At 39.0% G+C, this 25,034-nt stretch overlaps 3 protein-coding genes across 6 annotated transcripts; 1 reads left to right on the top strand and 2 right to left on the bottom strand.

The window, feature by feature from the left end:
• Positions 1 to 1,729: 1,729 nt before the first annotated feature.
• Positions 1,730 to 5,733, bottom strand: arl3l1 (ADP ribosylation factor like GTPase 3, like 1). Its single transcript, XM_082504788.1, has 6 exons — positions 5,462 to 5,733; positions 4,230 to 4,373; positions 3,025 to 3,141; positions 2,715 to 2,765; positions 2,430 to 2,615; positions 1,730 to 2,207 (listed from the first exon to the last, which is right to left on the bottom strand). The coding sequence occupies exons 1-6, from the start codon at positions 5,477 to 5,479 to the stop codon at positions 2,160 to 2,162; spliced, it is 564 nt and encodes a 187-aa protein (XP_082360914.1). The 5' UTR covers positions 5,480 to 5,733; the 3' UTR covers positions 1,730 to 2,159.
• On the top strand, positions 3,150 to 24,783 carry rgs14b (regulator of G protein signaling 14b). Of its 4 annotated transcripts, XM_082504746.1 has the most exons (17): positions 3,150 to 3,211; positions 3,307 to 3,383; positions 10,739 to 10,875; positions 14,228 to 14,249; positions 14,409 to 14,560; positions 14,679 to 14,771; positions 16,205 to 16,348; positions 16,445 to 16,618; positions 17,465 to 17,546; positions 17,677 to 17,741; positions 17,923 to 18,141; positions 18,379 to 18,455; positions 18,812 to 18,938; positions 19,901 to 19,982; positions 20,807 to 20,856; positions 22,794 to 22,893; positions 23,628 to 24,783. In XM_082504746.1, exons 3-17 carry the CDS (start codon positions 10,750 to 10,752, stop codon positions 23,900 to 23,902), a joined length of 1,788 nt encoding a protein of 595 aa, XP_082360872.1. In that variant the 5' UTR covers positions 3,150 to 3,211; positions 3,307 to 3,383; positions 10,739 to 10,749; the 3' UTR covers positions 23,903 to 24,783. The 4 variants fall into 4 exon arrangements, with proteins under 4 accessions (XP_082360872.1, XP_082360873.1, XP_082360874.1 ...); XM_082504747.1 differs by lacking the exons at positions 3,150 to 3,211; positions 3,307 to 3,383 and adding an exon at positions 10,565 to 10,623; XM_082504748.1 differs by lacking the exons at positions 3,150 to 3,211; positions 3,307 to 3,383 and adding an exon at positions 10,566 to 10,615.
• Positions 6,365 to 9,478, bottom strand: LOC309688814 (uncharacterized protein). Its single transcript, XM_082504796.1, has 6 exons — positions 8,453 to 9,478; positions 8,221 to 8,326; positions 7,865 to 7,903; positions 7,182 to 7,430; positions 6,948 to 7,046; positions 6,365 to 6,573 (listed from the first exon to the last, which is right to left on the bottom strand). The coding sequence occupies exons 2-6, from the start codon at positions 8,258 to 8,260 to the stop codon at positions 6,491 to 6,493; spliced, it is 510 nt and encodes a 169-aa protein (XP_082360922.1). The 5' UTR covers positions 8,261 to 8,326; positions 8,453 to 9,478; the 3' UTR covers positions 6,365 to 6,490.
• Positions 24,784 to 25,034: the final 251 nt, after the last annotated feature.

The following is a 25,034-nucleotide window of genomic DNA, read 5'->3' as shown; positions in this document are numbered from 1 at the left end:
CAGTTTCTGTGCAGGATTCAGGATTTCCTTGGTAAAGGAGGTAAGGCGAGCTTTGGGGAAATGAAAGAAATGAAGGAAGGGAGAGAGAGAAAGGGCTATACCGAGGAAGAGCGGCAGCTGCTTCTGGACCAGGGATAACAGGGATGGTTGCTATGGCAACACTTGCCTAGGGGCTACTTGCATGAGAGTGACATCATGTCTCTTTAAGATTAAAACACGTTTTATTGTATAGAAATTAGGAGATTTTTACATTTTAAACAATCCAGAGGTAAAGCCACTAAATTGTTGCCCAGTAACCTGAATGAAATACATAATTTATTTTGTATTTACAGAAAGCAATAAAAGCATATGCTCAATCACACTTGACCTTTCAAACAGCAAACAAAATCAGAGGAATTAGAGAGTGTCAGATCACTTATGTGCAAATAGAGGACTCCCCGTCTGCCACAAGAGTGATCCGACCCTCTAATGCTGCCACCTGTGGGCGAAAGAAGCAGCACTGAAAAGTCCATTGCAAACCTCATTTCTCCACCAAAGACTGTACATGAAAAGAACTCAACGCCCTCCCAGCCCCTGCACTGTCTGGTCCCTTTCAGACTGCCATAAGGTTCTTTAGTACAACTTGTAATTGGTCCCACACACCCCTGCTGTGCTCCCTCAAAAGACATTGAATGTTTTAAGGCTTGCTCCAGTATTAGTCACCATGGAGATGACTCACTTAATCAGCCAACATCTAGCGTTTTGTTAACACTTACCAAGTAAACAAACATACATTTAATTTTTCAGAACTACTCAAAAATGTCAGACTAAAAAAAACAAAACAAAAAAAAGGGGTGGGTGGGGGATATTAATTTGCATAATTTAATGCAGAGCAGAACACACGGAGTAAAGCCTGCCAGCTGATGTGATTTTAGAGTGCTTTCAGATGGCTAATTGCAGCTCCAAACAATAGAAAGAAAAGATCCATTAAATCTAACTGCAGCAAAAGCAGGGCCAAAATGGCTGAATAGAGGACTTAGCTTACACCAAGGTCAGCGTAAAGGACAAATATGTGGAGAATGACCACAGGGGTAACTGCTCGAGTACCAGGACAGATTAACTGATTCAGGAAGTACCTTTTTTTTTAACACATCTCAAGACAGAACTTGAATAGTAGATGAGACTATATGCATTTCTGCTTGAATGCCGTGCATTCACAGCTGGATGTGAGATGTGTCATATGACCAACCACCACCGTTAGAGCAGCTAGACAGGTCGCACGCTAATACAAAAGTCTTGGAATTAACATAGAAAACATCTGAAGAAAAAGAATCCCTGCCGAAAATGTAGACAACCCCTCTCTGTGTAATTTCCTTCTCTCTGTTGTTCCGCTGTGACTCAAAGATTTGATATCTTCTTCTGCCACGCAATGTGAGTGTGTAATTGTAAACCCTCTTCCCTCCAACTTCTCGCTTTTCAATGAGCCCCTCACTCACTGTACGGTGTAAGTGCTTGTCATCGTAGAGTGGAAATAAAAGCAAGATGACAGCTGAGCAGGGGCAGATCAGCTCGTTATTGTTCCTCTTGTCACTCAGGAGATGATTTACAGTCACATTTGTGTGTTTCTGTCACTGACAGCTATTATCTGACCCGTAAATGCCTTTATTGTCTGTGCATGCATGCATTCATGCTTGGACAATCTGATTACTGATGGCTACATTTGATTTGAAAACAAGGAAACACAATGGCAGAAATGACTAATTGTTTTATTTGTTAAAAATCTCATGACACATACATTACACTCACACTGAGCTGGTGTTTGTGTAACTGACAGACCACTACATAACTACACACTCAGCTTTTCCTTCCCCCAAGAAAGCACACAGTTTGAAGAGACGAGGATAAAAGAGGGAACAAAAATATATTTTTTAAGGACGGAAGAATGACCAATGTATGCCTAATTGACTTACTGGGGCTAAAATGTGTCTTTATATTGGCTAATTTTGCATAAAAATGTCAGAAATTGTAAAAATAAACTTGTTTTTTAAATCTGTAAGGGGAGCTGAATCTGTTATAAGTGAAGTCTGGAGATATTACATGAAACATATATATTTTTTTAAAATTCCCTTATGTGATCTCTGCACTGTTTCACTCCGATCGGTTTTGCTTGGGATGATGATTCACTTCTTCTTATTCACAATGTTGTTACAAATCCAGTCCATCCCATCCTAATGGAGAAATGAAGACAAAAGAAAATGATCCAAACGATCCAAGCATGGAAAACAACACAAAACCATCAAATTAATCACGTTAAAGACTTCACTGAAAGAAACAGGGTCTCTGTTTCAATTGATTGTGGGCCCAGTGAATAAAGGAGGGACATGCAAAGCATTTGTTGCCAATTAGATTCCATATGAGGGAGAAATCAATAAATCAAAGTCAGGTCTGACCTGAACTCCCTCGCCAGAAACAGCAGAGCAGGCCTGAATCTGCCACTCGCGGTCCCGATACGTGTGCAGGTTGAGCCCCTCGGCGATCTCGCTGGCCGGTGATGCTGTGGCCAGATCCTGCTTATTGGCAAAGATGAGCAGCGGAACGCCCTTCAAATTCTCCTCGTCAGTCAGCTCGGACAGCTCCTGCACATACACACATAGGTGCAACTTTTGATTCTATTTTGTGCACAATAGCATTACCGTTAGTAATAAGGCTGTTAGTAAAAGGGTTTAGACACTCACCAGCCCCGTCTCTTCAAAACGCTTCTTGTCCGCACTGTCAATAACATAAATCTAAAAGAAGAGACATGTTACAGTGTTATCACATCCACATTTTCTGAAAGTTTACATTTTATTATCTGCAAGAAATTATTGTTAAAAAATACTAGAGAAGAATGTGGTCACATCATGTCCAAAACATCCTTAAAGAAGTGTTTAATCTCTGCTTATATGTGGGATAGTGTCCTGAGGGTTAAAAAGATATTAAATTAACATAAAACTTCTCTACTTTACTGTGTTATTGATTTAAAATGGCTTAAAGTGACCTACTCACCAACAAGTCTGTGTTTTCCAGATACTTTTTCCAGAAGGGCCTGATCTTTCTTTGTCCTCCGATGTCCCAAACGTTAAGTTTCATCCCATGGGAGGCAACACTCTTTATGTTGAAGCCCTTAAGAAAAAACACAGCACCTAGAGTCACTGCCCTGCCTTCAATTTAAAAGCTGTTTCCACCTGATAAGGTAATTCATGAAGTGTCACTGTACTTGATCAGTGGTTACACTCAGTTGTTTATAAGGATATGGTTGCTCTTCATAACACGACACCTCTGTTTCAGTTGGCAAAGTTGTATAACAACTTTATCCCGAGGGCCATCCGAGGAGCAAATCTGAGGATAAGACTCGAAGGATCAAGGTAAGTGTATGTGTTCATGTGTCACGTCTGATTTAGCTTTGTGTCGACTATTGCCATACTGGACTGCGTCCTCCCTCCCTGGTGTCTGATGAGCTTTCACACTTGCCCAGTACCGGACCTGGCAGTACATCAACTCAGTGTTGGCTTGTCTCGGTAGAGTAATACAAGGTCATTAGATAACGACATTAGAGCTTAGATAAATACATCAGAGGGAGATGAGAGAAAAAAAAGAGAAAAGGAGAGAGAGAAGCAGTCATAACGCCAACCAGGATGTTCTCAGAAAATGTGTGGAGAGCATGCAAATCAACAAGGTCATGTCGGGCTACAGTTTATCTCGCGATGAAGGGTTATTTAACAGTGTAACAGCGTGATCTGACAAATCTGGTTAAAGCATGTGTGGTGTGAGGCCAATGATTGCATTTTACTGTGTGGGTCAGGAAAACAAGGGTCATCTGAGTCTCATTACTTCAAATGTGCTCTGATTTAGCAGATATTGCAAGGTTAGACACGATCCTCTCACCTGTTATGATGCTTGGCTACAGTATCATGAAAATACAAACCATCTTCCAATGTTTTGTATTTTTAATTACATTTTATTACATTTATTACATTATATTTAGTATTCAGAAGAGCTTTAATGGTAAACTGCTTATTAACAAAGTATTGATGGAAAACTGCTCACAGACGGACCTTTTTTCACTTGGTATACATATAATAATGAGCATCGACTGTTTATGTTAAAATTGAATTGATTTAAACAAGGAGATGAAAACACAATGATCAGCATGTGTTCTAATGTTATAGAGCGGATGCACACTGCTTTTTGAACACATAACTTCCTCTCACCTGCGTTGGCGTGATAGTGTTCACATCCTCAGAGGCGAGGCTTTTCAGCAGGGTGGTCTTGCCAGCGTTGTCCAATCCTAGAAGCACTATCCTGACCTCCTGCTCTGTGGATCCCTTCAGTTTCTCTATGACAGAGAGTAAGCCCTGTGGAGAGGCATGGGGGCAGGAGGGGCAGGCAGAGCAATAAGGCAAAGAAACTGTCAAGCATCGACTCCCTCAGAACTGAATAATAATTAAATTAAAGCATAAAGCCAGCCAACTTTGTATGTAAATGTGAGTAATTAATACAGTCAGGTTATTGAGAACTAAACACAATCTGAGAGTGCATTTTTAGCCTGGGCCAATGAACTGCTTTGTAATTTAAAAGAAAGTAATCCAGACTAAAGTCTAATGGCTTATTCCTTTTCTCCTTTTTCTTCTTTTTTTTTACGAAGTTTGTGAAAATTCAGCTCTGTAGTCTTTACATAATCCTTCTGAAAAACAGGAACCAAATGGCAGCCGTCACATTATTTTGTCCCAGCCCTAACCTTTGGAGGCAAACAGAAAATACTTATGTACAATGCATCCTTTTTTCTTGGGTGCATTGTTTCTCTCATAAAAAACAACAACACTAATCACACTATTACTATCCAAAAAACAAAATTACATGAATAGACAAAAATAGCTTTAGCCTCTCAAAACAAAATCCCACTGACCTCTTTCTGATTTGAGGTCAAAGCTCCCCTCACAGAGGCCTACTTGTTTTTCTTCCTCCGTTTTTGAAAAGACTGTATTGCTACCACAGACACCCTGTGAGGATCACTGTGTTGCTTTATTTAGAGAAGCACCGGTGTAAAAAATAGCTCCATTCATATAGCTGTACATTAATGTGATTAGTCTGCAGGGTTGCACAACTGCAGACAGTGCAGCAAGGCTGCCATATTGTTGACTACAGGCACCATAGTTTTCAACATTTCATTTGCATTTCTGGTTAACTGTACAATAAAGAGATTCCATTCCATTCCAAGAGATTCAGGAGTAAAATCTTAGTTACTGTTCTGTATTAACACAAGGAGTTCAGATAATCCATCGTGTCTGTGAGCTGCAAAGACACACAACACAACCGCAAAATACTTTATGTCTCATGGCCCACTGTTCAGGTCACAGCTACTTGTAAAACCTCTTTTTTATGCAGACTCATAAGGTTATCATTTGAGTTTGTAAGTCTTGCTGCTCCAAATCAGGTCACCTACCTTTTGAGCTTCTCCCATGTTGGTGTGTTTCCTGTGGCGTGGCTGGAGGGCTACAGCTCCATTCTCCAGTGAAGCTCACACACAGGTGTGTTAGCTATCCAGTCACCCAGCTATCCAGGAAAGGGACCAGCAGCCTCTGTCTTTTTCCCTTCCTTCTCAGTAAACCTGGGTGGGTTACGTGATGCGTTTATGTGATAGTAATGTCTACCTGGACATGAACTGCTCCTCAATGTAACTGTAGAGTTACAAGAAGGAAGAGAGGCAGGGCGTATGGGACTGGGATTAAGAGGCCAGAATTAGCCCTAGGCATCCATGCAAAGGCAACCCCATCCCCCTCCTCCCCCTTCCTCTGTCCATCCCTCCGTCTCCACTTTGCAGTGGCTTTACCTGGATTATCCCTTAGCCACCTGTTATAGAAGGAAACTGAATAAACAGTCCTTCCTGACCCACTCATACATGCGGATAAATAAGTTTTTGCCATATGGCCGGGAGGGGAACCCCCCCAAAACACTGCTAATGCCAGGCACTCTGGCAGCATGAAGACCGAGCTTAACACTTAAACTTCAAATCATTGCATCCTGACATTGAATCGAGGCACCTAACGCTATTACTATGTTCATAAGTCAATCTTCAAATCCCACATTCATCCCTCTCATGGATAGGAGTAGACAGCATTACACTCCCATATATCCATTACATGCAAGCCACTGTAAAGCTGAGCAGTGTGTGCCACTGTGAGTGGAGCATTCAGCAGGATTAGTGCGAGCATGCCAATCCTGTGTGTGGATTAAAACATTTCTAGGTTCTTTTTTTTTAAACTGAGCAAACTAACAGAAATGCAACGCTACATTGTGGAAAAGTGTGACTTTAACTGATTAAACACGCACACATGCACTCAAAAACAGAGATTAAAGAGTATTTATTCAATTTGTGAGCATTCAAAAGTCTGAAATATCAAAAAGATAAATATATATTATGTTGCATAAGATCAGAATTTATTATATCAAAACATGATAGAATGTTTTCTTTTTAGGACTCTCTGGGTGTGACAGGATATGGCCCACCAGCAGCCTGTCCAGCCTGTCTCTGTCTCACCCTCTCCCTGTGTTTATCTGCAGAGAGAGAGCATTCAAATCAGTCAGATGTGTCATTCTGAGTTCTGATGTGTAGATAGATTCAAGATCATCAACGATATTGTTCAAAGTTGTAACTGAAGGCACCAGCCTGTTAGCTTAGCCTCGCACAATTACTTGTAATGCGGCAAAAACAGCCTGTTTTCACCCAGACATTCATAATAAGCATCAAAATTTGTTGTATTTTATTGATAGTCATATCATGATAGTTAAGTTAGTTAAAACTAGAAAAACTTATTTCTTTCTTTCTTTCTTTCTTTCTTTCTTTCTTTCTTTCTTTCTTTCTTTCTTTCTTTCTTTCTTTCTTTCTTATTGTTGTCTAATACCACAGACATCTTAAAATGAGCTCTTACCACTGTCTCTTTTCAGCTTACACTTCATAATCAGTCCCATAATCAAAACAAGGGCCAAAGCTGCAACACCACAGACCACCAAGATGATCACAGTGTTGTCTGGACAATGACACACACATAGACAAATACACAGGAAGTGAAGACACATGGTATCAAGGGCTGTTGATAGCATGCCATTATACACATTTCTAAAATCATAACATATAACAGAAGTATACAGATGGATGGACTTACTTTTTACAGACAGTGTGTATGGTTTAGAATCACAACAGTAACGGGAGCAGTTTACTGAGCAGATGTATATGTCAGAAATTGAAAGGGCACTTTGGATAAGAAAGGTCTTATTATTTTCTTTTTTTTCGACCACCTTATTTTTCTTCCACTGAAAAGTCACAGTTGAATTTTCACATTTTTCATTGCATGTGAGAGTGACGTCGTCACCCTCATTTGGGCTGGATGGCTCGCTGCTGATGAACACTTCATCTGATGGGCAGAGTAAACATGAAAAGCGAGGAAAGCAACAATAAATAATGTTAGGTAATTAGAGTGTGCTCTGTTATAATCCATTGCTTCAGACAAAGGTATTCTCAAATGTTACATTCAGTGCATTGTTTAAATGTTGCTCCTAAAGAGAAAAAAAACGAAGAAGAATGAACACTGTCACATTCAGCATTATTAAAAAAAAGAAATTTAAACGTAATCTGGTCGACTTTCTTTACTCTTAAAGATTTAATTTTAGAGATACACAATTATCAAAGAAAAAAAAAGCTTATCAATATTTAATTTATATTTCATTTTAGTGTCAGACACAACCTTAGGCTGTTATCACACCTCTCTACCAGTTGCAGTCTATTCAAGTTCACAGGATTTATAAAAAACAAACAAACAAAACAAATAAAAACAAAGTGAGGACTAACCATTACACAAAGTGCTGTTTTCACATTTCGCATAAGTATCTATGAGAAAAACAGATGAAAAAAAATAACGTCAGGAACATTTTTCCAATGCATCTCATTTTGCATTTTATTGGCAGGCAATGTTCAGGCACATTAGCTGCGACATGACATTTCCAGATGTACAATTTTCCTTTTCCCCCGTCTGCCATAGTTTACCCTGTGATGGTACATTTCAAAAACTCAACAGTAACACAGGCAGTCAGTACCAGCTACGATATCAGAATATAGAGCGAATTATTTAGAGCTAAACTGGCACATATACAAACAGAGAACAAGAAAATATAGACATATATACATAAATGTAGGTGAGTGCTTACCAGAGAGGAGATAACCAAGCATGAGATAAATGATAACCATTCTCTACTAGAACAGACTGGATTCACAACCGTTAAGAACAGTCTGAGAAATTAATGTCATTAATATCTAAAAAAAAAGAGCATATAGAAAAATAGGAAGAACAAGTTTCATAGCAATGAAATACTTTAAAACTTTTAGACAAAGCATTAAATATATATTTAAAGTTATACATATAATACGTAATGCTCTTACCTGGATTGCCTCTGACACACAGACCAGAGTGATGACCCGCTCTGCTTTGCTTAACTGAATAGTCTTTGCATCAGAAGAGGCACGGCAAAACTGATTCTAAACACTGATAGCAATGCAAATATATTCATCCCTGGAATATTATAGCATGAACAAAGCAGCTGTTTGTTGTGAAGGTGCATGTGACGACAACGATGACGGTAAAGCCGCCGCTGCTGCTTTCATGTAACATTGAGTGACGTTTAGGTCAAAATGATGAGATTTCTTCAGCTCTGATCAAAACACCCAAAACATAAGGACACATGCTGAGAGATGGAGCTGTGCTCTAATATAGCCTGTTATCAGGGAAACATTGGTTTACTTAGGCAAACTACCCTCTGCCTCTGTGCACACAGTTTATTATGACACATACTAAGATGAACTTTTCTAAGAATTTGGAAGAATAAATCCAAAATGATTTAGTTTAAAAGGCACCTCAAAAATACATTACTGCCTTTTACTGAAATCATGCATTACTTTAAACAGTGACTTATTCAAACAGTGGCCACTAGAGAGTGCTGCTCATCACAAAATCGTATTCATTTTTTTCTGAAGGGCTCCCGTGCAGCTAAATGGTCTACCATTGCCAAAACATGTTACACACTGCTAAAGCTAAATGCTTTACAGCACATTCAGAGACTGAATTGAATAAAACCTCTGTTTTGGAAAATGCATGCATACAAACCCACACACACACACACGCTGGACATGCAAATTCCACACAGAAATAGAATGACTGGCTTTGCATTCAAATTCTCTCTGGGCCACCTTAACCAAAGTGACCAGACGGTAAATAAGATGAATATGGTTGAGTAATGTGGCCCGTTGCTGTTTACATTCAATTTGTTTAGTCAGCTTATCGTTAATCAAAAATTTCCCTTACTGTGGCCAGTCTCGATAGATACCTAAACTCATCAAACACAACAACAGAAAACAATAGTTCACGGAATGATGACACAAGGCTACAATTTTGCTATTCCATTTGCCATCAAGCTCTTTATAGTTGCTGATAAGAAATAACAATGAAACAGATTAAGCCACACTCTAATTTTCTTGGCCTTGTACCAAGTGATTAAAGAGAAAACTGACTTGTTAAAAGGAAGCGATGTAGGAGAATGTGAGCAAACTGGTATTTTCCCAGATGTGCTCAGGCTGCTATTTGTGCAAAGTGAGTCCATTCTACATGGACCTCAACAACCTTTCAAATCAAACAGCTTTGGAAATAGTTTTAAATGAATTTACAACTGTTTTTGAGGCAAATATCAGCCTGCAATCTGTGCTCATTAAAGCACTTAAGCAGCTCTAGTTAAAGTCATAACTTTCTGTTTTTGAGTGTAAATTCAGGAAGCGTTACAAACTAACCTTTGTTTCCTCTGCTTATAAATTGCATAGTGAGACCACATGGCTTTAGAAATGTGTACGTTTCCTTTCAGTTTTAATTCTTCCACCAATCAGTTTCACTTAATACATCTCTACTGAAGTTGATCCTTTGCTTTTTATATACTACACATTCACTTAACATGCTTAACGTGATCAAGCTACTGTATAATCCTCAACATTAACATGGTACTTCGGGAAAATTATCTATCTATCTATCTATCTATCTATCTATCTATCTATCTATCTATCTATCTATCTATCTATCTATCTATCTATCTATCTATCACTGGCTGCCTAATGATTCATACACTGACGGCCTACGACATCCTGTAGCGTTTCACAAAAATGCCCTGTGGGACCAGGAGGTGCCAAATGCATGAAATATGCATGAAATTCTCGTGCTAGTTAGTGTAGCATGTTTTTTTGGTATCAATATTGTCTCTTTTATTATATAGCATATATGCTAACATGTTGAGTTGTTTTTCGATAAACCACTCTCATGAGTTTTGCAAAACACTTAAGTGAAGAGTTTTTTTCATGTTATTGTAGCATTTAATGTGTTAATTTAACAGCACTACTAAAACATTACAACTCAAATGTACTATTAGCTACTAAGTACTAATAATTAGTATAGCTAAGTACTATCAATTAGTATGGCTAATGTGATATCATAGCTAAGTAATATAAATTCCAAGCTGCCAAAAAACTATCCCGGGGTAGAGGGCCGCTGATTGTCCAGGGCTGCTTGTGAGCATGTCAGGGCTTAATTAGTTGTTAAGTAGCACCCAATTGGCTGTAGAAAACATTTATACAGTCACGGTAGCGCCTGGCTAATGTTGTCTACACTGTGTTCTGTTCTGTATTTTCTAGTATCGTGAACCATGGTTACTTTCAGCGGAGTGTATAACAGGTTTTCTCGCCTGGCAAAAGTTGCAGCCCAAAAGCAGCAACGGAAATATAACAAACTGTGCGCCATAGCCAGCAACATCTTGGGCAACAACAAGAAGGTATGCCACATACAGTGTGAGCTTTCGGTGCATGTGTGACTGTGCAGTTTTAGCCTGAGCGTTATCTTGAGTCATCTGTTTGCAATAGCGAGAGAGTGGTACTGTGATGATTTTTATCTCTTATCATTTCATTTGAATCTGCGCAAAGCCATGTAACGAGTTTTGCTTTCAGATGATCCAGAAACGTGTTAAATGATACCCTATAGCAAAATTGGGCTTATAGCAAAGAAAGGCTTCTTTCACGAGGCCCGTTTGAAGGGTAAGACTTGAAATGTGTGTGCTTTAGGCCGCAATGAGTTAAAAGTAAAACCGACAGATTCTGAAACTAAGGTCTAACACTAAATCTGCAAAATTGTCATGTTTATTTAGAAAGATAGAAAGCCAAAATAACCAAGCGTTTCATTGACTGCGCATAAAAAAAGCAGAATGACAGTCTGGCTGCCTGTGTACCCACATCACAGTGTTTCTCAAGATGTAGGCTGAGAGCAGTTTGATCATAGTAACCATACTTCCTCTTTTGTGGCTTGTTGCTATGGTAAGACTTCCCTTCCAGGCAGGAAGTGACAGGAAGACCCAAGTGATGAGTTTTGTGTGTGAGTGTGTAAGGAGTGTGCATCAAGTTTGGGTGGAGCACTCTGCTGCGTCCCCTGACAGTGTGCACATCGTAGGACTTCAGCTCTGAAACTGGTGTCTGGGCCATCATGGCGAAGAACAGCAATTCTTTAGAGATCCCTATTGGCCACATGGTGAGTTGGCACCATTCTTGTTAGGTCTTACTTGGTTCTGTGGCCGTCCTTTGGGTAGTAGTTCTTTGATACGCTTGTTACATATACGATAGGAGGCTTTGACCGGCCTTCCACAGTGACTAGTCAAGGCATTTTAGTGTTGAGTGTGTTGACTACGCTTCTTGTAGCTGTGCAGGCACTCTAAATCTCCCTGTATGCTGTTTTGATCTGCTTTTAACGGTGCTGTTACTATTAAGCTGACTTCGAATCCAGAGTATCAAGAGTACGGTTTGAGCAGTTGTCTCGTGCTGGCTTGTGTTTTGCCTCCAGTCTTTGATAGTGCCAGAATCAGCCTGTGTGGCTACACTTGGTTGCTACTGAGAACAGGCTGGGCCATTCTGAGCCAGAAGGAGAAACTGAGCCATGCCTGTTGTCCAATCTGTCATGTGTAGGCTGAGTTGGCTTCAGTGTTCTCGGTGTGAGACCATTGCATTTCTTGAAATGGTTCAGTTCTGCCAAAAAAAGGTGTGAAAATGTATCAACGGATATTAAGTCACAAGAGCAGGATGTTGCCGTAGTCTTAAAAAAAGGGGCTTTCTGTGGCTTGCGTTTGATGTCTGCATTTTGATATCGCTCCTTTAATAGATTTTTCAGAGAGTTAAAAGTGCATTTTACGAGAATGCAAGGTTTACAGCTAAGACAGTGACGAATCGATTGTTTTCATTAGTGTTTAGAAAATGTACTATTGACTATGAAAGCAGTATTTGCATAGCAGAGCAAATAACTGAAGAGGTGGAGTCAGAGAGACTCGCACCTGCAGAGATAGACAGCCCATTTCAACCGTATATGGTCAAAATGTAACAATAGACAGGGGCTGTTGTCAAGATCAGTTATTTTTGGTTACAACAACGCACTCTCTGCTTAGAGTGCGTCGATTTATAGATATATCTATATAGATGTATAGATTTATCTCAAATGTAAGCTTGTAGCAAATGTCAAGCATAAAAGGATACAGTGACGTATTAGGAAAAATAAAATGCTAATTTTTTATTGTATCGACACATGAGGAGCTCTACAGCGAAACCCATTGATTCTGTTTTGGGAATTGAGCAAACTGACCTTTGATTAGTGGATGATTTTCTCCTCTTCCTCAGCCTGTGTTGCCTTGGTTATGTATCTGAATTTCACTTTAACTATACAATGTAGATGACCAGTTTGGTTTGTGTTGCACTAATGTAGCTGGGTTACTTTGCAAATTGTACCTTGCAGGACTTCCTAATCAGAGCTAGTTTTAGGATGACAGATAACTTTATCTAGTTATCTATATCCAGTTATATAGATTATAAGTAATGTAACTTCATGATTTAACATTTGACTAAAATTCTGAACTGAAATCAAGATTAACTGGCCATGTTGTCAAAACCTTGATGTTTACATGGCCTTCATTAACAAAATAAACAAATAATTAAGAAGCTTGCCTCAATGACTTAAAAAGCTAGAATATCAAGTACAGATCAGGTCACAAAGGTAATATTAAACACAGAATGAAAATGAAAGTAATCTATTCATAAAAAGTTAAATGCTCTACTTTAAAAGCAACAGTTACTGTGCAGGGTTGTGAAGATATTTGCCTTTTTCTGTAATGTAAAGGATTCCGTTACATTAGTATTATCAGTTAAAAACAACGTGTACTGTTGCTTAATAGTACACTTAATAGTACATTGATTAAAATGGCACTCACAGCTGTCAGTTCTGAAAATGGTACTTTATTTATAAGACCTATATCCTCCACACACTCTGGGCAAGTTGCTACCACACAGACTATACAGACATGTAGACACACACACATTCACACCTTTGGGCAATTTTAGAATCAGAGCCCACACGTCTGTGAACTGTGGGAGGAAACCAGAGCATGAAGAGGAAACCTTGACAAAGCTCATAAATGTATCCATCGACGGTCTCCTATGGATTAAAACCAAAAATTCTGCTGTGAGCTAATTTGCTGCTGTTTAAACAATATTTCCATAAGCTGAAGCTTTTCTGTGTATACGTCAGATCAGTATCTTGGTGACTTGAAAACATGTTTGTGATCACAGCTTGTAGGTTACAGGTGTTTAAATAGTCTGCAGATTTCATTCAGTTTCTGTAAAAAAAAAAAATGTGTCGGTTGAAGCGAACATTTACAAGATGTGCATTTTGTGTGCTCTGAAAGCTGAATGAGGCTTATTGTCACCAGTTTTGCAACCACTTCCTGTAAAAACAGCCTTGGCTGATTGCGCTACAGAGTTACAGGTTGGAAAAAAAAAACAAGAAGAGAAAAATAATGTGCAGCTGCTGTTCGTGTTTCCCTTCCTAAAGGCTTTTATCGTAGTGCTGTATAGTTGTTGCAGTAATATTGAGTTGTAGTGAGAATCTCCACAATCCTGTGTAAACGGGGCCAAAGTAAACTTTCTTCTTTCCTTTTGACTGTGCAGCCTGAAGAAAATATACGTAGGATAAATTTGAATAATATTATCAGTATTATACAGACAATAACAAAGAGTATTCAGTATTAGGCTTTTTCTCAGTTTTAGTTTTAACTGTTGAAGTAAAGTTCTTTGACAGATTGCTCTCTCTGTTCACAGAGCCAGGCAGTGTCAGATGGAGGTAAGCATGAGCAGCCAACTTGCATGCTGCTAATCCTGTACATATCTCAGTTCTACAACGTGAACATGTCTGTGCATGAAAATATCTGATTCAGTCTCACTCTTGGTCATGCTTTTCTGTGCTGATAAATGGGTGTGTTTGTGCCTGGATATGCTTTAGATTTGAACATGTCCGCACGCGGCTGTGGCGGCAGCAGCACCAGCCTTCCTGGGACTCCAGCCGGAGAGCATGGCCCAGCCAACAGTGTCATGAGCTGGGCCGTGTCATTTGAGAAACTGCTGGAGGACCCCTTTGGGGTCCGTTACTTTACGGTGAGGCAAACTAATGTTGGAATTTTTCAGTTAGGAAAAAGTTCAGGCAGAGTTCAAGTGTTGACATTAACTAATCATTACCCATACCTAATAATGCTGTGTGTGTGTTTGTCTGCAGGACTTCTTAAAGTCTGAGGTGAGTGCGGAGAACATTTTATTCTGGCAGGCTTGTGAAAAGTTCAAGAAGATTCCGGCCACTTCCTTGGATGAGGTACAAACTCTCTCTAAACTTTTCTTTTATGTATTTATCTTTAATTAATACTTTATTGCAGTAGTTCTTGTACTATGGGAGACAGAACTACTGCAGGACCAGATGTGTAAAGTATGGAGTGAAGTAAATATGATTCTTAAAGGGAAAATTAACAAGAGTTTGATCATGAAGTTGTGATGGCCTTCAACTTGGATCATATTTGATGGGTGTGGAGTGTGAATTTTCCTGCCTTCTGAAGTGGGATATGGCAGGAAAAATATTTGTAAACCACTACCCTGATAGCACACATTTGTTAAAACACATGTTTTGTAGAAAAGAAGTGGACTGTTTAGTGGGAATAGGGTTGCCTTGTTGCTGTAACTATGGGTGTCTCCAGCAATCGGAGGATGGCAGTGCGTCAGTAATTCAGTAATATTTTAGTTGCTTTTCAAGTAACATAAGCATTTTTCTGTTGTAATTTTGAGATGATCCCTCCAATAAGTCCTTTGGTGCACTTTAACTGCTGACACTAACTTTTAATTGCATCAACCACAGTCAAACAGCCAGAAGCTGTGCATTGTTGGCAAAAAATAGATCTGCCATATGATAATTTTTATGGCTGTTTTTGGAGATTTACTTTGTGAAACAATGTGCAGAAATTGTAAGTATTCAGTTATTAAAAATGAAGAACAGGTTTGGTGGGAACTACTTAATTTTCCATTTTACAGAATGGTTGTTACAGTTACCAGCTGTTGCAGTTTGCTCTATAAACTTCTTTTGGCAAATATATTGGAAAGCAAAGTTATGTAATGCAAGCAAATGCATCATAATTTGGAGGACATTTGTATTCCTCTATAACAGTTTATATTTAGTGGTTACAATGAAAACCTGTGTAAACCCCATCACCAGGACCAATGTGTTAATATCCACAGTAGCTCATAATTTAGAGTATTCAATGGGATATAGTATTGTGTTACACAAGTAAACTAACTTTTACCATTTGACTGTGGCTGACCTGAATCTTTCTTTCACCTCCTGTGGAGATTATTTCCATTGGAGATTGACTGAGGAAATTAAAAAAAAAAAAAAGTATTGAAAGGATCCAAATAGATCATACATCAGCCATAGGTGAAAGGTTTACCTTATCCTTTAGAAATCTGTATGATTTACATCAGAGAGCCACAGAAAGGTTTCCTTTAATTTATGCTACATAGAGTGTGCTTAACGCTTAAAGTAATACCACCATGTAATTTGGGAGCTTTGCAAACAATAAGTGACTTACTAGAGGATTTAAGAAGGTGAACATTCAAATGAAATCCACAGGGAAATTAACAGAGTGTCTGATCTTACTTGTGCCTCAGCACTTCATGAACTGTAATTAAGAAACAAAGTTTAGCTGATTGCTGACCTTCAGAATAGTTCAATCTGACAGAGCTCTTGCTGTTTTTTTCCAGCTGAAAGCAGAAGCTCGCTCAATCTACAGCACCTACCTGTCTGAGAGTGCTCCCTACTCGGTGAACATTGATGACACAGCAAAGACGGAGGAGAAGGACCTTCAGCAGCCTACACCTGACATGTTTAACAAAGCTCAAGCGCAGGTTGGTATGAATCAACCCTACTACTTCTGCTTAGTAATTATGACTCATTTTTGACACACAGATGACTGGGTGCCCCCTCTTGTTGCTTTGCTTCAGATATTTAAGCTGATGAAAATGGACAGCTACAGGCGCTTTGTACGGTCCCCTCTTTATCAGAGCTGCACTTTGGCAACAGTAGAAGGCAAAGGCCTACCTCGGCTCTCCAATGAGTCTCCGCGCATGGGATCCTGGGAGGATATGGCCTCCAAAGTCCCCTTAAGGGAAAAGAAGGTACCGTATTTTCCACACTATAAGGCGCACCTAAAATCCTTTAATTTTCTCAAAAATTGACAGTGTGCCTTATAATCATGGTGTGCCTTATGTATGAATTCTGGTTGTGTTTACTGACCTAGAACCGAATTTACCGAACCGAAGTTAGCAGGAAGTTAGCTTGCTAGTTTCCACCTAAACATGATATAGCATGTTCTGACTGAGAGATTTCTGAAAAAATAAAATGTACAGCTCTGCTATCACTTCTAACATAAATGAAAACACAAAACTAAACAGCAGTGACTTTTATAGGGTTGCTGAAGTTGGGCTAGCTGGTATATAATGCTGTGCTACATGATCGCTAGCGACACAGCTATGTTAGCATAACATAAACACAGTGAAGCTGGAGGATGAACGCTAACTGTTTTCCACTTGATAAAAGTTAATGTGAGGGTTCTCGGTGGTTGGGGACAAATGCAATCGCATGGCAGGACGGACCAAACTTCAGTCAGGAGAACAACTCAGATAATCCATCCACAATACGAGGTTAGTCATTAGTATACTGCAACAACATGGGGATAGAGGAGCTGCAAGAGAATTCAACATTAATGAATCAATGGTACGGAAGTGGAGGATCAAGAAGGATGAGTTGAGTAAAGTTTGACTTATCGGACTGTTTTGTTTCGCTTAATGCGCCTTATAATCCAGTGTGCCTTATGTATGAAAACAGACCCATTCATTGACAGTGCACCTTATAATCCGGTGTTCCTTATGGTCCGAAAAATACGGTAGATGGACTGAAGGTCGAGATGAAGAATACCTGTTTTATTATTCGTTTGACATTTATTTCATCGCTGCCTCCAACAGAGCAAGAAGTCAGACCCTAACAGCTTTCTAGGTGGTAAGAGTGCCTCAGAGAAACAGCGACAGAAACGAGGATCCTGGGGAGGTAATGTGTGCCAAATGACACATCTCATGCTTCTGTGATATCTTATGTACATCTTCTGACTTTATTTATTTATTTTTAAATCTCATCAATAACAATGATTCCAACTCCTATGGCGTGGTTTCCTGGAAAGAGTCCCATTTGTCCATCAAGTCGACCAGTAGTGTGGAGCTTGGCTCCATCTGCAGGCATATGGAGGTCAGTACATTTATAAAGCATTTAGAGTTGGTTGGAATTATGGGAAATGAATGTTAATTTACAATTTATATGATTGGAGGTATACAGTTAACAAAACTAAAATTTGAGGTGACAAGTATTAGTATAGAGGAAAATGTGTGATTGGGATTACACTTTTCTCATTTCTCTGTCTGTGATGTAGAATGGTGGCTCGAGTCCCCGCTCCCCTGAGCTGGGGGGTGGAGGTGGGAGTCGTGTAGGGTTGGAGGGGGGATACTGCTGTGTCTACTTGCCTGATGGCAGTGCCTCCTTGGCACCCACGCCTAATGGCCAGCCAATCAAAGACTTGCTGACTAGCCTTTGTGAGAAAAGAGGCTTCCCACTGAAAGATGTTATCATTTACCTTCATGGCAAGGACAAGGTGAGCACGTTTGCTGTGCTTCAGCTGCAACTTTAAATCAGGAGGCATTTTTGAGGAACTTGAGCCACACTGTAAATTTGTTTACAACAGTGAGCATGACCGACGACTGCCTCCTTCCTGTTCTGACATTTTCGTGCTGTGTTATCTCACCCCCTCAAAGTAACCCATGTTGATGTTCACATCTATAGAAATCCCTCTTGTTTCTTTCTGTTTGAAACATAATTTCTCTCTCTACAGCAACCATTATCGCTGGACCAAGACTGCTCCGTACTGAGAAATCAGCAGGTCTCTTTAGAGCTCAGAGTGACGTTTGCGTGAGTCAACTGAATGACTTCCTTCACTTCCTATTTTCTCCTGTCTTTGACACCATAGCAGGCTTGCACACCCCCACTACATGTCCCTTCTTACCATATTAGAGGGAAGTCCTTGTGGTAATGTGCACACAAAGTCTAGCTCTCTGAGCATTAATCTTTGTACTCTTCCTTTACATTGACTAAATAAAATTCAAAATGTAATCAGAAATGGGTTTCCTGCTAAGATATCCCTTGCCAGCTGCCCTCGTGACTACAGACATTGTCTGACAGTAATTCTGTACTTCTGTTCCATTGCATTTGATTCAGTGTGAGTCACAGTGTGAGAGGAAAGTTATAGAAATAAGTGTGTGTTTCAGGGTGGAGATTGCCTTCACTGGTAAAACTGTGGGGATCATGGTGAAGTCTAGTAAGACACTGCAGGAAGCTCTCTCTGTGGTGCTGCAGAAGCACAATATTAAGCCACAAGAGGCCTTGGTCACCATGGTGAGTGTTGCATATGAGTAGGATTATAATATGTTACCTTTTCTTTGAGTCATTTCCATATAAAGATTAACAATATTGTCACTTTTAAATGAATGATTGATTTTCTGTGGTTGAATTCTACCGACAAAAATATGTGAAATGCCTTTTAACCTTTAATCTATTAGGAAAAATCAATGTGCATGTTTACCTATGTAAACATGTAATTTCAAAGTGTTACACCAGTGATTCTTTTCAATATTATAATATCAATATCTATTTTACATATTTTTCAGCCATGTATAGTCTAGGATTATTTTGAACTATAGGTCTTGCAAAGATACTCAGTAGAGCAAAAAAGCTGGAAATGAGTGTCACTTTTAAGGATGGATTTCAAAATCTGTCACTAAATGAATGGCACACCCTTGTTGGCATTGTCATTGTAGCTGCATTGAAATGAGTCACACACTTGAATGTTTCTCACGTTTCAAAGTTTCACATTACATTTTTTGAAAACTTGCTTTACTTAAAACCTTTATCTTTCTCAGTAATGGGAAGCCAGCTGCACAGAAAACATTTTCCAGCCACGGTTTCTTTCATTTCTTATTACAGGAAAGAAGGCCTCTGTTTGCAAAGCTGCTACATTTTAATGAGTCATCTTCTTTATTTGTCAACTTTCACAGACACAAGTTTAGCTTATTGTTTTAATGAAATTGCTTTAGTAAAATTACTCGTTTTAGAAATAATGCATGGTTCAGATTATTAAGATATCATTTTGAAACTAATGTAAGCAGCTTCTGTGTGTCCTTAAGATGCTGGTTCTACTTTTAATAAACGTTACACTAGTTTGTAGTGAGTAATGAGATTATTTTAGTAATGCATTGTCTTTTCTAAGTTATGCACAACCCATTTACTGCAGAGATGATTGATTCTCATAGTACTGTTCAGCTAAGTATGTCTGCATGTGTGTATGCTTTGTGTTTCAGGTTGGAAGTGATGAGCCTCTGAATGTGAGCACCAATGTGTTTAGTCTGGCCAATAAGACGCTCCGACTTGACAAAATCAAAGGTTAATATACTTGACCTTTTTAGAAACCCATAAATTTACCTCAATATGAAACAGGCTGATTAATGTTTATAACATTTATTGTAATACAGCATGCAGCTACCAGAGGAGCACAATAAGCCACAGGATGAAAACAAACCTACTTAGCTGATAAGTAAATGAAAACAGTCTTCAGTGAAATCAGATAACAGCACATTTCATCTCTCCATCAGCTGATTATGTTGACGATACATTGGCCATTATTGTGTGTTCTCTGGTGCTGTCTGTGGCTCCTTATTGATTTAATCGTTTCTTAATGGCTCGTACAAAGTGTTTTTCAGCTCGTGGTGCTCTCTCCCTTGAGGCTGTCTGAAGAGTCTTTTCACTGTCCATTTTGCGGTCATGTTTTTTCTGCATCACTGTTTGCATGTTTCTTTCTTTACTTTGCTTTCCTCTTTGTGCATTTCTCTTTTAGCCGCTTTTTTTTTTTTTCTTTTAAATTGAAGTTAAAATGTCTGAGTCCATTTGGTTTGTTGAATGCTGTGCCACTTTCAGTTCACTCACCTCTTTTCCTGACTGCTGAGGCTAGATCTGACTTCAGTTTGGATCAGTGCTCTCGGCCTCAGATTCTTTTTATTTTGTTCAGGAGGAACTAAGTAGATTCAATTAGAGTGGTTGTATCCCAGGAGGACCATTTTAATACTTAAGATGTTTTATCTGCCTAATGTCAGTGTTTAACGTAATGGGTATGCTAAAGTTCTGTAGCATCGTCAGCTTTTTGTTGACTACTTGTACACTGAAAATAAGAGTTCTGTTAGAAACTCATTTCCATCTTTGTGTGTATACAGGCAAAGAGCAGACCAGCATTTCCAGAGGCGGCAGTTCTGCAGCCAACCAGGTGAGGCAGTGTTTATTGAAGCGTCAATAAAACGGCAACAAAAATAATTTTACCATCATGAAGAAACTTTGAATTGCTGCTTTGTGATTCTTAGGCATAAATATTCTTTTGTGACTTTTGGGTAACTTATTTTGGAAAAATAACAACTCAAATGAGAATTTTTGTATGAAGCCAAGGCTGAACATGAATAGTGTTAAACAACCTTCATTACCTTCTTAGACAAGTCCCTATGTTGCCCTTTTTTGTCTATTTTATGGGACCAGTCATTTCCCTTTAACAGTATCTATATAAACATGCATTATATAAATCTATGAAAAGTGGTATGTTGCAGTGTGTAAATGGGCCTCATTCACAAACTACATTATGTCAAATCTATATAATCTTTCTGTACAAATGTTTAATGGACTAGTGTAAGCATATACATTCTGGTACTCTGCAAAGAAGACTTAAAACCTCCTGATCACCAGATGGTTTTGGGTAATTTTAACGGACATCTTTGTATTCAAGGTAAAATAAGAATATTGTCAGAAATGATCGTTTATAGTTTTCCAACTTGGTATCACAAAATGTTTACAAAATTAAATGACTATAAGGAATATGTTAGCTAAAATGATTTAGGCCTTAGCCTACATTTTTATCCTTTCAATATGAGGTCTCACCAGTTCAAAAACAATACAGAAGGCAAAGTCTGAGACATTTCAGGCTATATTGCTTTAATGATTTATTTATTCTTATAACTTTTATCCAGCGCACTCCTTCTGGGAAGGCTTTCTACAAGTTTTAGGAGTGTGTTTATTGGAATTTTTGATCATTCTTCCAGAAGCGCGTTTGTGAGGTCAGACGGTAATATTGGACGAGAAAGCCTGGCTCACAGTCTCTGCTCTAATTCATCCCAAAGGTGTTCTATCAGGTTGAGGTCAGGACTCTGTGCAGGCCAGTCAAGTTCTTCCACACCAAACACGCTCAACCGCTGTCTTTATAGACCTTGATTTGTGTACTGGTGCGCAAGTCATGTTGGAACAAGAAGGGACCGTCCCCAAACTGTTCCTACAAAGTTGGGAGCATGAAATAGTCCAAAATGTCTTGGTATGCTGGAGCATAAAGAGTTCTTTTTACTGGAACTAAGGGGCTGAGCCCAAGTCCTGTAAAGCAATATGCCAAAACCCCCTCCCCCAGACTGTACAATGCAGTCAGACTACCACTCCTCTGGCAACCAGCAAACCCAGACTTGTTCAACAGATTGCCAGATGGAGAAGTGCGATTTGTCATGTTTCCACTTCTCTAGTCCAGTGGCAGCGTGCTTTAAGACTCTGGCGTTTGAATTGCACTTGTTGATGTAAGGGTTGAATGCAGCTACTTTGCCATGGGAACCACTCCATGAAGCTCTTTACACACTCACTCTTGAGCTACTCTAAAGGGTACAAAAGTTAGAAGGGGTGTGTGACCTCTATGCGCTATGCTGCTGAGGTCTCAATAAACAAAAAACATGTCTTTTTATTTGCCATTCTGCCCTTCAGGTGTTGGTCTTGTGCACTTTTGAATTATTTTTGGCACTGCTGCAATTTTAAATTGCTCCCTAGATGTCTTTTTCTAGCCACCTGTATGCTTCAAATATGCCATAAATATACCTCAAACTCCAGCTGATCTAATCCTTATGTTGAGGAGCATCCCTAGTAATAAGAGTTGGGTCTCTGACTGTGAGCCATACACCTTTTCTTCAAGATAAAATGTAAGTTGAAGTGAGACACACTAAAGGAGGTTCGTTTGTACTGCAAGGAGGAGCGATCTCAAACTAAGTCTGGAAATGGTATATGGCTGCACAAGACGCCGTCAGATTCAATGATTAAAACTAGAAATGAAAACTTACTAAGTGTTACTGAGATTTAAACCTTGTGAGCTGAGAAATGGTTTGTTGATGATGCTGAAATCTGTTTTAGTCCCAGGGAGGAGCAGCAAGTACAGGTCCAGAAGCCAGATCACTGAGCCAAGACAGAGCTAAGGCTCAGCCAAGGTCTACCAAGAACCGCGAGATGGACGGTAGGATGACTTGGCAATATCTAGTGTGGTTTGGTTTAAGGTTATTGAGTTAGCTGAGTTGTTTTCAATGTGGGGAAATAATTTTGTTATATCAGTCTTTATCTGCATGCCAAAATATATACATGTAGGTAATACTTCATTAGAATATACATGATTGTTGCATCGTGAAGTTGTATGACTATCTTTATTAGCCAACCCATCTAAAAAGGATGGGCATTTTGAGGCGTATGCGTTTTAGCTTTTTACCCCTCAGCTTTAAAAGGCTGATGGGGTATTGTGGTCACTTGCTGGATGGGTGGCATGGACACAGGTTTGGGTATCTGATATCTTGAAAACAATGCCTTGTAGAATTTTTTATAACTGATACCATAGATGCATCCCCTAAAAGTCTTGGATGAGTTTGAATCGGTGACCTCGACCAATGGAATGCAATGGGTACTTCTGCCAGGAGGCTTGGGCGGGGTAGGTAGCACCACTGGCAGGTGACAGTATTGAGGGTTTTTTTTTTTTTTTCTTTTTTTTTTTTCTTTTTTTCTCAGATGTTTTATATTATTATTGAAATTCTGTTCAATATCAAGATTATTGTCAATATATCAACTATTTAGATTACAAATTAGATTGGATGAAACTTTATTAATCCCTTGGGTTGGTTCCTCCGGGAAATTCAGATTATATTACATTTATCTGATTATCAGAACAAGAGGGCAACAATAACAATGATTTGTCCATGCCAGGGTTCCTGGACATGCTGACGAGGGCTCAGAACTCCAGGGTGGATGATCAGCGAGGTCTTCTCACCAAAGAGCAGCTGGAGGTTCCTTCCTTCCTCCAGCTGCCCACAGATCAGGTGCAGGAACCAGAGGATCCCAGTATAGCCAGCTCTTCCACTACTGACTCCAAAGCAAAATCTGAGGATAAGAATTCAGCTGAAAATTCAGCCGAAGCAGCGAAGGAAGCCCCCGACTCTGCTAAATCGAAATCCCCAGACATGAGGGAAACAACGGTTTGAAAGACAATCATGTGTTGGATGAACGAAGATGTGATCAAAAAAACTACGACGAACATTTCACAAAACTGTGATATGATTAATTTAAGAAAATTAATGCAAGAAAAAATTAGTCCTATAGCACTTTTTTCTAATTGTTCGCAGTATAAGCTCTGAGAAAGCGGTGTGCTACCACACGCTGCTCTATACTTTTGAATGACCTTCTTTTAAGCCAATTTGTAAATAAGGCAGATCATGGTAAGCATTTATGGTGTCGTTCTAAAACACTACACATCCTTATGGGGAAAATGTTTGCTATGAAATGATTAATTCAACCTTATATGAAAAAGTTATAGGTCAGAATGTCACCCTGAAACTAAATGTTTTAGTATACATTTTATTCATCCCCTGATTTGTAATACTGTACAGATTTTGATATATCGTTCACATTTCTTCTGTTTTTTCACAGCCGTACTTTGCAGTAATGTTTTCTTTAAACTAAGCACAGGAAGGAGTGACTGTCCAAAATGGGTTTCAATGTTTTTGCACGGTTTCTTTGCTTCAACATGCATGGAATATTTGATGCAGATTTATTATTTAATATATTATTTTTACATTTGTGTGTTGCATGCTTTAGGTGTGTTGTGTTTTCTTTTTTTTTTTTTTTTTTTTTCCCTTTTTAATTTTTTTTTTATTTTTATTTTTTTAAATTATCCCTATGTTTGCTGTGACTGCACTTTGCAAAGCCCTGGTCATGTCCTGTATTCCTGTTCTCTACATCTCAGACTACAGATCTAGTTCATTAAATGAGTAATGTGATAATAAAAATGAAATGGTTGCAATGATTCTAACGATAATCCACAGGGTGTATTGAAAAAAAATTAAAGTGTTTTATAAGAAATTGTTATCCTGTCTGTCTGCATTTATTTATTTATTTATTTATTTATTTATTTATTTATTTTTGGGGGGGGGGTGATGAATCACTGAGGTCAGTTTCTGGCTTGAGAAATGCTACGTGATTGGGTTTTATATGCAGTGCAGTCAGACCCCACAACCCCTGTGGACCAACTGTGTGATTCATACAGGGTAAAGCAAGTCTTTACACATGTAACTAGCATTGATTACATTATTCATTCTTGAGTCTTCTGGTGTATCT

The sequence above is a fragment of the Aulonocara stuartgranti genome (assembly GCF_965226115.1).
Source record: "Aulonocara stuartgranti genome assembly, chromosome: 2".
NCBI classification, from domain to species: Eukaryota; Metazoa; Chordata; class Actinopteri; order Cichliformes; family Cichlidae; genus Aulonocara; species Aulonocara stuartgranti.
This window is presented reverse-complemented; position numbering and strand designations above follow the sequence as displayed.

Bases quoted from the DNA above. Each gene is read 5' to 3' on its own strand.
- LOC309688814 (XM_082504796.1), bottom strand. From the start codon at position 8,260: ATGGTTATCATTTATCTCATGCTTGGTTATCTCCTCTCTG. The intron at 7,904-8,220 runs GTAAGCACTCAC...TTTTTCTCATAG, and splicing joins GCTTGGTTATCTCCTCTCTG to ATACTTATGCGAAATGTGAA. The intron at 7,431-7,864 runs GTTAGTCCTCAC...TCTGCCCATCAG, and splicing joins AAACAGCACTTTGTGTAATG to ATGAAGTGTTCATCAGCAGC.
- arl3l1 (XM_082504788.1), bottom strand. The intron at 3,142-4,229 runs GTGAGAGGAAGT...TTTTTTCTTAAG, and splicing joins ACACTATCACGCCAACGCAG to GGCTTCAACATAAAGAGTGT. The intron at 2,208-2,429 runs GTCAGACCTGAC...TTTCTCCATTAG, and splicing joins TTTCTGGCGAGGGAGTTCAG to GATGGGATGGACTGGATTTG.
- rgs14b (XM_082504746.1), top strand. From the start codon at position 10,750: ATGGTTACTTTCAGCGGAGTGTATAACAGGTTTTCTCGCCTGGCAAAA. The intron at 14,250-14,408 runs GTAAGCATGAGC...GATATGCTTTAG, and splicing joins CCAGGCAGTGTCAGATGGAG to ATTTGAACATGTCCGCACGC. The intron at 17,742-17,922 runs GTCAGTACATTT...TCTGTGATGTAG, and splicing joins CCATCTGCAGGCATATGGAG to AATGGTGGCTCGAGTCCCCG.